General features: G+C 56.4%; 1 protein-coding gene across 1 annotated transcript in view; it reads right to left on the bottom strand.

Annotated features, from left to right (window-relative positions):
- Positions 1–12345, bottom strand: part of Atp2a3 (ATPase sarcoplasmic/endoplasmic reticulum Ca2+ transporting 3) — a 28942-nt gene that overhangs the window by 6200 nt on the left and 10397 nt on the right. Inside the window, exons 4-17 of the mRNA XM_013152253.2 lie at positions 11550–11654; positions 11262–11400; positions 10890–10970; positions 10719–10804; positions 9006–9470; positions 7342–7430; positions 7127–7229; positions 5433–5564; positions 4867–4992; positions 3564–3782; positions 3138–3473; positions 2163–2383; positions 1135–1337; positions 471–556 (exon numbers count right to left, since the gene is read on the bottom strand). Of these exons, the coding sequence (XP_013007707.2) occupies positions 471–556; positions 1135–1337; positions 2163–2383; positions 3138–3473; positions 3564–3782; positions 4867–4992; positions 5433–5564; positions 7127–7229; positions 7342–7430; positions 9006–9470; positions 10719–10804; positions 10890–10970; positions 11262–11400; positions 11550–11654 (2391 nt within the window). The remainder of the gene's footprint in view (positions 1–470; positions 557–1134; positions 1338–2162; positions 2384–3137; positions 3474–3563; positions 3783–4866; positions 4993–5432; positions 5565–7126; positions 7230–7341; positions 7431–9005; positions 9471–10718; positions 10805–10889; positions 10971–11261; positions 11401–11549; positions 11655–12345) is intronic.

Here is a 12345-nt window from a genome sequence, read left to right as displayed (position 1 = left end):
AAGGACTGAGTCCACCTACTAAGATGCCACTGGGGGAGGCGCCACCTCCCAGACCTCTACACACCATGCACTCCACCTGGGCACGGCACACGTCCTCCCGTGTGCATGGGCACATGCTGAGATGCCACAGCGTCCGTCACGGATTTCCAGCAGGGCCCCTTCGGATGAGGCTGTTCATACCACACTCGCTACACTGCTCTCGGTGGCCTCCCAGTCCATCTAGGGGACTGTTCCTCCAAGTACTGCCTGACTTGGGGACCCTCAATAAAGAGGGCATCTCAGGGTGGTTATGCTCCTTGGTCTCTGACCCTGATGGGCTCCCCAGTGTCTTCCAAGCTGGGCTCTTTGTGGGGCGGGATGTTGGGGGGGTGCTGGCCAATCATGAAATCTGGTCCCTTCTTCCCTACAACTCCCCAGAACCTGAGCTGTGAGTTCCATCTCAGGTCTACCCGCAGGCCACCACGGCTCACCAGCTGGTAGAAGGTGACACGTGGTCCCTCGGCATCATACAGGAACCACCAGGTGGCAGCAGTCACTGTGGCCAGGCCCACGTACACTGAAGAGGGAGGAGGAAAGGCTGAAGGAGTGGTGGAGGTTTCTGACGTCCCTTTCCCCTCCCTAATAGTTCCCTGATTTCCATCTGGAAACAACCCTCTTCTTCTGTAAGCCATGCATTTTAAAAATACCTACTCTCCGGGCCAGTGTCGACCCAGAGTGGCATTCAGCATCTGCTACACTCTTGGCCACTGGGACTGGCTGGGAGATAAGTGACCCAATTTGGGTCAATGATAACAAGATTGAGATTTTTGCCCAAAAAAGAATCTCTGCTATTGAATTTAGGGTTGTAATGGAGTAAGCATAAGGGCTGGAGCTGCAGCAGCTGTTTTGCCAACCTAAGAGATGCCTATCAGAAACCAGAGCTGAGGCAAAACCAAAACATGGCAGTGATAGTGAGGTCTAGCCCAAACCTGAGGTATTTTTTCTAGTCTCTGGTTACATAAACCCTCAGTTTCTTTTGGCATAAGCCAGCTGAGTGGCACTGTCTGCTGACTGCAAGCCTAACTGGTACAGGTTTTTAGGAAGCTCAGGTGCCCACAGCACAGAGACCCCATTGAGAGCTGGCACCCTGCTCACCTCCAATAGCCAGATATCGGAAGAGGAGCCAGCCACTGATGAGTGCCTCACGAGGGTTCCGGGGCAGCTTTTCCATGATATCCAGGTCTGGGGGGTTGAAGCCAAGGGCTGTGGCAGGTAAGCCATCTGTCACCAGGTTCACCCAGAGCAGCTGCACGGGGATCAGGGCTTCGGGCAGGCCCAGAATTGCCGTGAGGAAGATGCTAGAACCAGAGTCACGGGCTCTAGCCCCCAGCAGGCCAGCCCCCACCAAACGGAGGGTTCAGCTCATGCTGATAACCCAGGACGGGAGCCACTTGCTCCTCTGCTAGGCATGATGGGCACATGAGCGTGGGGAGTGTGAACACAGCTCTGCTTCCCCCACCCCAGCTCTGCACCGAGACACAGCTGCCCTTTAGGCCGAGCAGGAGACACACGAACAGTGAATAGCCAAGCATCAGACGCATGTGAAAACCTAGGGCCCACCACACAACCCCACAAACATGAGCAAACACCTCCCCGCTTTCCCAGTGTGAGGAGGTGCACAGTCCCCACATGTCTAGCATACACGTGCTCGCCATTCCCCAGGGCATCTCTGTCGGGGATGGCAGTTGTGTACACAGCTGACTCTGGCTCTGCCCATGCCCAGGGATGTCTGCAATCACACATAAACATACATGTACACACCTCTCAATCAAGTCCATGTAGCATGCGCACACACGTGTGCACACACACACACACACACACACACCACTGCCCAAAGGTGAGGCTGACTCCTCTCATCCTGTGTCTGAAAGAGGGCAGCAGACACGGCTGGCAGGGTGCCCCAAGGAGGCATCTCCTTAGGGACCCGGGTGCACTGTGGTCTAGGACCCATGGGCTGTCAGTGTCTCTGGAGAATACTGAGGTGTCCCCGCCTGTGCCCTTGCTGAGATGGGACCCTGGAAGGCCTCAGTCAGCACAAGCCATGTGCCCCTCAGTCCCTGCAACCTCATCTCAGGGGCACAGAGCTGCGGCAGAGGGCTGGGGGAGGGAGAGCAGGGCCTTACCAGACCACTTCACCGACGTTTGAGGAGATGAGGTAGCGGATGAACTGCTTCATGTTGTTGTAGATAGCCCGGCCCTCTTCCACCGCGGCGACAATGGAGGCGAAGTTGTCGTCAGACAGCACCATCTCTGCTGCTGACTTGGCCACAGCCGTGCCCGAGCCCATGGCAATGCCAATCTCTGCTTTCTTCAGAGCTGGTGCATCATTCACTCCATCACCAGTCTGTGGGCCAGGGCAGGTAGGGTCGCGCCTAAACCCGAAACCAACCCGCCAGCACCCTCCACCCAGCCCACCCGGTGTTAGGAAAAGTCCCCAGGAAGCAGAGATGTGGACAGCACCTTGGGCTGGGCTAAAGGCGAGCCCCAAGAGTGCAGACAGACAAACGTGGGGAGAAGAGCAAGCCTAAGGCCAGAGAAGACAAGGGGGAGGGGATGTGGGGGTCAGTGATGAGGGGAGAAGGAAACCCAAGGCAGATGTGGAACGCAAGATGAGACAGAGGCTGGGGAGAAAGCCGGGGTCAAAGCCACAGCCCATGTTGGGGGGCAGGTAGGTGTGAGAGTCAAGGTGAAGGTCAGGGTCCAGACTGAAACCACAGACTAAGATGAAAGCCAAGCCAAAGCACAGGATCCAGTCGGGGTTACCGTCTACATCAGAAGGGAAATCAGAGTCAAGCTGGAGTCAAGGTTGGAGCTGGAGAAAAGGGCAAAGTGGCCAACAAAAAGTACTGTAGGCAGGGGTCAAGGTCACCATCAGGGACCAGCTCCAGGTCCAGGTAAGGACTGGAACCCTGATATATATCAGGGTGGAGCTCAACGTGAGGAATCAACTCAAGGGAAGGCCAAGGGGCTAAAATGTAGCTCAGGGGTAGAAATCAAGCCAAGGGCAAGGGCGGGCCAGGTCAGCACAGAGCAGGCCAAGAACCAGGTGACAGCTTCATCAAGCCAGCCACCTCCCGGCTCCTGTCTTGTGGCCTCACCATGGCAGTGATCTCGTTAAAGGACTGCAGGAACTCCACAATCCGGGACTTGTGTGCGGGCTCCACCCGGGCGAAGCAGCGGGCAGTGAGGCAGGCGTGGCGCTGCTGCTCGGGGCTGAGGTCATCGAATTCTCGGCCCGTGTAGGCCTTGCCTGCCACATCCTCAGAGTCCTCGAAGATGCCAAGCCGGCGGCAGATAGCCACAGCTGTGCCCTTGTTGTCCCCTGTGATCATGACCACACGGATGCCTGCCCGGTGGCAGCGCACGATGCAGGCGGCCACTTCAGGCCGGGGTGGGTCCAGCATCCCCACACAGCCCACGAAGGTCAGGTCTGTCTGTGGGGAGGGCAGATGGGATCAGGGCCTGAGCGCCCCTCGCCCTGCCCTCACCAGCCGCTGCAGAGTCCCACAGCTCCCGGAGCCCACCTCGTACTGTGCAAACTTGCTACAGTCATCCAGCTGCATGTCCTCCTTCCTCGGGGGCACATCCCGGGTGGCCAGCGCCAGGCACCGCAGCGTGTCTGAGCCGGAGCCCCAATCTCGGATCTTTGCCAGGATTTGTTCCCGGGAGGTGGAGTCCAGGGGTGCTGTCCGGCTCCCCACTCGGACTGAACTGCAGCGCTCCAGCACACTCTCAGGAGCCCCCTGTGGGGGAGCAGGCTGGTGACTCCCTTGGCCAGCACCTGGCGTCCCTCCTACCCAGCTGAGGAAACAGACCCAGATATGCAGGAAGGCCGCCAAGGCACAGACCAGAACCATTCTTGGAAAACTCAGAGTGGGAACCGGTTGGGTTCCCCTGAGAAAACCTAAAAGGAATGGCAAGGTGAGGTCACAGTCACCCACAGGGTGGTCCCGTACCTCCACCAGCCTACCTGTTGTGGCCCTTAAGGGTGGGCTGAAAACAGCAGCCCCTGTGCCCTGCCACCTGGTGCCACTGGGACTCCAGTTCTATAGGAGCCTCCATCACAGGGAGGCAGGCCAAATCCTGCCGTGGGGCCACAAACACAGCCACATGAAGGGTGGAAGGCATGGGAGTAGGCAGGCTCCCCGGCAGCCTCAGGCTCTCCCCTAGGACCTTGTCCCAAGCCTAGGAATATTTTAGATGCTTTATCCATGGAGTTTCTCTCTCCTCAAAGCTCAACCCAGATGCTAACTTTTCCAAAGTGGCTGAGCTCCCTGTATGGAAAATATTCACTTCACCAGCGTTAAAGCCTCCACTGTGGGAGAAGTTAGGGCTGTGGACCCTACTGCAAGGTTGAAAGCAGCCAGAGGTGCTATGAACAGATAGAGGACTGGATGGGAGCTTGCTCTTTTCTCTCTGGGACTCAGTTTCCAAAGCATTGGAGTATCAAAGGGTGGGCACCAATCATTTCAACACCACAAGTCAGAGGCAAAAAGTGCTTCTGAGAGTTTTCTGTTTGATCCTGAAGTGGAGGAAACTAAGGTCCACCAAGAAGCACAGATGATACAGCCAGGCGGTGACCCCAGGCCAAGTTAGCACCACGCTCAGGGGCAGACTCTGTCCCTGGTCCCCTGTTCATCCCCACCACACAGCCAGGCTCCAGGAGTCACTGACCACCCACTTGGCACCTGGGCTTTGACAATGGGCTTCCCACCTCCCTTAGCCCCCCACGGCTTCAGCCTCTGATGTTTCAGAGGCCTGGAGACCAGGTCCCCTCAAGACCTCAGGGTAACCCCAGGAATCCCAGGCCACGTAACAGGTCTCCACCTTCACAAACATCTTGCTGCCCTGGGTCTTTGGGTCAGGGCGAGTGGGTGTGCAGTACACTGACATGGACTTCCGGTCCCGGGAGAACTCGAGGGTGAACTCCTTCTTCATGAGTTGCTTGATGACCTGCGGAGACACAGATCCAGCGACTCCCACTTGCTTCTCGTCAGCCACCTGACCTCAAGAGGAGCCTCTCAAGCCGGGCATGGTGACACACTCTTATAAACCCAGCACTCAGGACGCTGAGGCAAGAGGATGTTGAGTTCTGGAGACCAGCCTGGGCTACAAAGTGAGCCCAAGGTCAGCCTGAGCTGCATGGTGAGACCCTGTCTCAAAAAGACAAAAAAATAAAAGGCCTCTTGCTGAGCACTGGTATCTGCATTTCCTCTAACCCTGACCCCCGAGCTCCCTAACCGCTTCCTCTCCAAGAAGCTGCCAGCACCTGACCATTCCTCCACTTCCCAACGCACCAGGAGTCTCACCAGGAGTTTGAGGTCCTGCTTTCTGTCTCCCTTCTCCAAATGCCCAAGAGCCCCAGTCACCCACCTGGGGTCCACCCAGCTCACCGCATTGCAGGCACCAGCTCGCTCCACCCGGGACAGGGCCTGCAGGTCCATGTCGAACACGTTCATCTTCTCCACCAGGCAAGTCAGTGCCGTCTCTGTGGCCTCCCCAACCTTCTCGTAGATGCCCTTGGCCTGGCAGGACAGAGTGGTGGGGAGCAGGCCGTGTTTATTCCCACCTCCCACTCCCCCCCGTCCCCTGGAGACCTCAGCTACATTTTGAGCAGCCTCCTTTGTCCGGGCCTGAGAGCTCTCCCCAGCCTGGCCCGCCTGGGGAAGGGTGGTGTCTGACCTGCCTGTCACTCCCTCAAATCCCAACGTCAATGCCTCATGCTCCACCTGCCCTCTCCCTCCCTTCCTGTCCACTCCTCAGTCTCCATCGCCAGGTTCCCTTTGGTGGGCCTCTAACCTGTGGCCCAGGCCCTGCTCCTTCTCTCTACCTTCTCTCCCTGCCAGATCCCTCCACCCTATCCTATAGCTCAGGACCGCCAGTGCCCAGCCAGCCCACATGACCAATTGCTGCCTATGGCCCTTGTTCCTGGGGACCACTCAGGACACCTCCTCCTCTCTGTTTGCAGTTCTGATGAGTCCAGCCAGCACAGCTGCAGTAGGGTCTGCCCTGACCTCTTCTCTCTGACCTAACCGGTAACCACGTCTCAGAATCTTCAGCCCCTAAATCTCTCTGACATATGCCCTCTCCCCTCTCCCTGAGGTCCAGGCAGCACTCAGAAGCATCTCTCCGGCCTTGAAGGCCACACAGGGCTCCCAAGCTCTTGTCTTGTCCTTTCTGTGCTACTGCCCACACCACATCCTAGGGAGACCTCATAAACACAAGCAGCTCCCTTTGTCCCTCCCTTGCTCAAGACCCTTCGGTGACTCTCTGTTGCCCTCAGCCTGACACATGCATCGATGTGGTCTAGCTAAGGGTGCCCCAAGCAGAAAATCTTGCATGCCCTCTTCCCTATTCAGCTACACGGGTGGTGTTATGGTGTATTTCTACATGCAGCCCAAGCCTCATGCACTCATAGGTGGGACTTCTGAAAGGAACTGGATCACAGGTGTGTGACACTGGATTGGTCCACTGGTTGCTTTAGCACAGTTCTGGATGTAGTTGGATGGATTTACTGAAGACAGAGATCAATAGCCTTATAAAGTAGATGGAATTAAAAGAGAAAACAGAAAGGCTGCTGCCACCTGTCTGTACTGCTAGGAACTGTTTCTCTTCTGCCATTTCCTTCTACAATGCCTCTAGACCTCGGAGCCAGCCGACTATGGACTGAAACTTCCATAAACTGTAAGCCAAACACATCTTTCCTCTTTTAACTTGTGGGTGTCAGCTATTTTGTCTCAGCAATGAAAAAGTAATTAAGGCAGATGGTATCCAATACCTAAATCACATCTGGCTCTTACACACTGGGCCTTTCCTGGGCTGTGCCTTCTCCTTTCAGGCCCTCTCTTGTCCTGCCTCTATAACTTCTTGCACCACCAAGTCTCTTAACCAGGCATTTCTGGCCCATCAGCCCCTTAGAGCCCCAGGGAAGAGTCTGAAGCCAGCTGGGAAAGGGGGAGGGGAGGAGCAGAGTTATGCAGGGGTGACAGAGCTCTTGGGGTATGGCACTAGGAGCACTGAGCCTGGAAATAGGCTGTGTCCTAAGCACCTGAGAACTGGGCAGCTCATGAATAGGACCGGGGCCCACCTCATTGTAGTCCAGAGCAGAGTCATTGCACAGGGCACAGATGGTCGCCAGCTCCACCAGTCCATCAAACTGCCCACAGCGCACAGGTTGTTCTCCCTGTCGCCTGCAAAGCCAGCCAGAGCTGTCAGCCCCTGGTCTTGGCCCTGCCTCAGGAGGTGCCCAGCCTTAAGACCAGGTTCACCCACAGGCGGCGCCCACCTTCACCCAACACTTACACTTCGCCCTCTGGAGCGTATGTGGTACCCGAGATGGTGAACTCATGCAATCGACAGGAGCCTGCTTCCGCTTCTGCAACCACGAACATCTGGGGAGTACAGGGCTGTGCTCAGGTGGGCCAGGCCCTTCTTCTTGGGCTGCTAGTCTGAATAAACCCCGGTCCATCAGAGGGAAGCAGTGCGTCCCAGGTCCAGGTTGAGCAGGCACCATGCTCTGTCCATCTCTGGCTTAGCACTTGCTACATTCTCCTGAGTGATCCCCAGCCCAATTCTTCAGTGTCTGGGGGCAGCTGCTATCTTGAGGGGCCCCTGAGCTGAGCAGGAATCTGGGCTCCTGCCACTTCACTATGTGACCCCTGGCCACATAACTGAGCCTCAGTTTCTCCATTAGGAGTAGAAATTGGCTCATGGTCCAGCTGGCTCTCCTTTCCTGGGCTTAAGGGAGAAAACCCACATTCTCCCCTGAGGGACAATACTTCCAACCCAGGAAGACTCCAGAGTGAGCCCTTGGCTCAAAGGTCCAGCTGGGTCACCTGGCCCGCATTTATAGACTTCGGGACAGTACCTCTCCCTCTTGAGCGGCCCATTTCCTTGGCAACCAGCTGTTTGGGGAGAGAGTTCTTGTCTTCTGGAAATAGCCATGCAGCACACTCTCAAGCCAGGGGCCAGTCCAGTGCCCCATGGGTGCTCAGTGATGTCACCCCCTTTCCATTCTCTCTATTTCCCAGGGACAGTCTTTCCACAAATGCAGTCCACTATTCACATGTCCACCCATACAACTCCTCCACATTGTTTTTCAAAATTATTCCCCCAGTACTGGAAACTGAACTGAGGGTTACTCTACCACTGAGCTACAACCCCAACCTTAGTTATATTTTAAGACAGCTTTCTCACAAAGTTACCCAAGCTGGCTGCCACCACCAAGCCCAGTTCAGATCTTTATTTCAGCCATGGAACACTGTTAAGTCAAATCCTACAGGGACTCAGCAGGTAATAAAGTCTGCCAGTGTCGCGTCCCTTGAATAGCCATGATAGGCTTCTGTGGGGTCTTGAGATCTCAGAATACTGAGTCTGGATTCTCAAGGCCCAGTGGGCAAACTGTACAGCACGGGGATAGCAGCAGAGTGATGCAGAACCTGGAGAGGACAGGAAACCCCCAGCCTTCACCTCTCCCCACCCAGCCCTGTGCAAGGCCAGGAGGAGCGCTCGGCCCCAGAATCCCTAGAACATGTGGACAGCGGGTCTGGGATGTGCGATAGAGTGCCAGGGAATGAATAATTCCTGCTCTGGCCCTTGCCAGGTCACTGGAGCTGGCCTATCTGGTGACAAGCATGGACAACACAGAGTCACAGGGGAGAAGGATGGAACCTGGGGCCTGGCCCCACTTGGCTCAGACACCAGGGCTGTATGTGACCTTCTGCGTCCTTTTCAGGTAACCAGCAGAGCTTCTATGCTCAGGATGCAGAAGAGAATGAGGTGCGCAGACTGGCGGCCACCTGCCCACGGCCCCAGGGATGTGTGTGTAGCTGCGTTGTCTGCTCTGCCACAGGAGCCCTGGACCGGCTTCCTGGCGGGGGACCAGGCGATCCCCTCCATCTCCCACCGAAAGCTATCGGGTGTCACTCAGCAACTCCAGCAGGACCCGAGGGGTTGCAGCCACTCACCCTGCAGACAGACATCTGGTTGGTGGTGAGCGTGCCTGTCTTGTCAGAGCAGATGACCGAGGTGCAGCCCAGCGTCTCCACAGACGGCAGGCTCCGCACAATGGCGTTCTTGCGGGCCATGCGCCGTGTACCCAGAGCCAGGCATGTGGTAATGACCGCTGGGAGGCCCTCGGGAATGGCAGCCACGGCCAGGGCCACAGCAATCTTAAAGTAGTAGATGGCACCTCGGAGCCAGGAGCCCCCGTGGGCTGGGTCAGCAAAGTGGCCAATGTTGATGATCCACACGGCCACACAGATGACAGAGATGGCACGGGACAGCTGGCACCCAAACTCATCCAGCTTGCGCTGCAGCGGCGTCCGTTCAGGCTCCACGGCTGCCATCTGGCTGCGGATCTTGCCAAGCTCTGTGTGCAGACCTGTGGCCACTACCACACCCACTGCTTTGCCTGATGCAATATTGGTGCCCTGGGCAGAGGAAGGATAAGGGAAAGGCTGCTCAGGACCAGACCCCCAGTTCTAGCAGGACTGAGAAAGGCTCTTGTCCTCTCTTGGCTTTCTGTTCCTTCATGTCACTAGCACTTCCAGGGCTGCATCACTCTGCCCTTACGGGGTCAGAGCCATCATCCCACAGAGTGTCAGCTCTAAGAGAGCAAAAATTCGTCTCATCACTATAGCCCTGGGCCTGGCACCCATTCAGACCAGGCACAGAAGAGGTGACACTTCTCCTCTGCCCTAGACAGTATGCCTCTCTCAGCCAAGGCGATGCCTGCAACAGTCACACCACCCCTGGCATCCTGCTGACAGCTGTGACCGCTCCTTCCCCACGCCCAGGCAGCCTGGCCAGGGTGCGTCTGTGCCCGGCAGGTCTCTCCTGGATGAGCTCTTCACAAGCATCTCCTTCTCATTTCTCCCCACTTTGAGGCTTTCTAGTTTCCTGACACCTAAGTGCCCTGGGCCATGGGCCAACTGGCCCTACCCTTCCTTATGGCATCAAGTGCTCCACGTTGGCTTCTGGCTGCTGCTGGGCATCTGTAAAACCTGCTCGGCTCCTCTGAGCCCACATGGGCAGGTCTCTCCATCCAAGCTGCACCCCATTGCTCTCTCTGAGAAGAGCCAGGGGACCCAACCTTAGAAGTCAGTTTTTCTCTCTGAGAAATGGACCATTCCCACCCCTGCCCCTGCTAGCCACTCTGCTCTCACCCCCACCCCTCATCGCCAGGTGAGTTCTCTACCACTGAGCCCCACTCCCTGTCCTTCCATTGATGTTCTAATCCTGTGCCCCCTACAGCACTTTCTGTTGGTGACCAGAGCAAGCGCTGCCCCTCTCCAGGTTAAGGCAGGACATCCTAGCAAGGAAGGAAAAGCCCTGGAACCTGGAAGTCTGAGTTCGCTTCCCAGTTGTGCCACTCACTGGCTATGTGATCTTGGGGAATTTACTTAACCGCTCTGAGCCTGTTTCCTTGCTGAAAAAACACATTACAAGACACTGATAACTTTACTGCAGAGGTTTGTTGCGATAAATTCCTGTACTGTAAAAGGCCTGGAACAGTGCCAGGCGTAGGGCCTCCTTAAATACAAGCTACTATTACTACAAATTTGTGTGTATTGCTGATACCTGACTAGGGTCTTTCCTGGGGGAATTTGTTTAATATGAACGTTGTGATTTCTATTATCACTGTCCAGGCAGAGGCCTTGAGCACCCCAAGCACTTACAGAAAACAGTATGTTCTTCTTGTCCTGGTTCACAGCTCTGGGGTCTGGGATGGCCTCCTCGTGCTTGGTCACAGACACAGATTCACCTGGTAGGAAACCAGATATAAGGACCACCGAAGCCACGCCCCATCCCCTAGCCCTTCCTCACTTGGCCCCAGCCCCTGGACTCACCTGTCAGGATGGATTGGTCCACTCGTAACGTGGTGGACTTGATCTCGATGAGGCGGAGGTCAGCAGGCACCTTGTCCCCTACTGCACAGGCAGAAGGCTTTGGCTGAGCCACTCGCACTGCCCCGCCAGGAAAGCCAGAAGGGCTCCCGGGAACCAAGGGTAGGAGGCAGGGGCCTCAGCTCTGATCCCTCAGGTGGACCCCTACCCCCTGGCCACAGTCCCTACATCTGTCCAGCCAGATTTCAGACGGACGGCACTGGAGGGATGTGACTGCTACCTCCACCCCCCAGCCCCTGCACAGACACCTACAGAACGGAGGCACAACAGGGTGGGCTCCCTGTGTCAGGTAAAGGAGGAAGAGCCTCGGCATACCTGCCACTTCAACAATGTCCCCAGGAACAATGTCCCGGGCGCGGATCCTCTGCACACCCTTGCGGTCTGAGCGGATCACCTTGCCCATCTCAGGCTCATACTCCTTCAAGGCTTCAATGGCACTCTCAGCATTGCGTTCCTGCAGAACAGGGGCAGGCAGGTGGTCTGTCAGTGCTGTCCCGGCAGGCCACTACTCAGAATGGAGCTCAAAGCAGAACAGTCTACAGGTGGAGGTCATAGCGAGTGCTGGAAGGCCCCAGAGCCCAGCCCACCCCCACAGCCTCCCACCTGCCACACGCCCACGACTGCATTGGCCACGAGGATCAGCATGATGACCAAGGGCTCCACAAAGGCTGTTGTGGTCTCCTCACCCTCCTCGAACCAGGCCAGGACCTGCAGGGTCATAGCTGTTCAGTTAGGCTATGGTCCTTTTCCTTTATACACTGACCTCTGATCCGCTGCCCTGCTTGAAAGGGGCACTCCAGGGGAGCCTTGGGCTTGGAGAGGGTCACTCTTCTGAGGAAACCTTGGCAGAGGATACTCAACCCCCACATGTCATCACCACAGCCCCATACCACCCAGGCCAACCCTCATGGGGGTGGGACCAGCGACCTCACTGCGTGCCGAGAGCAGTGATTCTCAAAGTGTGCTCTTCAGACCAACAGCCACAGCAGAACCTGGGACCTTGTGAGAAACACAAACCCCGGGGCCGTCCCGACCTCCAGAGTTCCAGCCCCTGAAGTGGGCCCATGTATTGTGTTTGACAAGCCCAGGTGGTTAGGGTGTTTGTTCATACTCCTGGTCCACCATCCAGACCAGGTCACTGAAGCCACACAGCCCAGGTCTGGGGGGTGGACCGGGTCAAGGCTCATGTTCACTGCTTGGCCCAGGTGAGTATTTGTCGCTCTCCTCCATGACCATCCATCTGCACTGTAAGGGGTACAAGCGCCCTTCCCGCTCTGCCATTTCAGGCAGCTGCATAGATTTTTTTTTTTTTTTTTTTTTTTTTTTTTTTGGAATAGTGCCTGGTTTCCTCAAGAACAGTGGCCAGGAGGCTCAGGCAGGACTGAGGGGAAGAGCTGGT

Source organism: Cavia porcellus, unplaced genomic scaffold (assembly GCF_034190915.1).
Source record: "Cavia porcellus strain 051 isolate PalLab524CR breed Dunkin Hartley unplaced genomic scaffold, mCavPor4.1 scaffold_6, whole genome shotgun sequence".
Taxonomy (NCBI): domain Eukaryota; kingdom Metazoa; phylum Chordata; class Mammalia; order Rodentia; family Caviidae; genus Cavia; species Cavia porcellus.
Note: the sequence above shows the minus strand (reverse complement) of the source record. Positions and strands in the feature narration are given on the sequence as shown.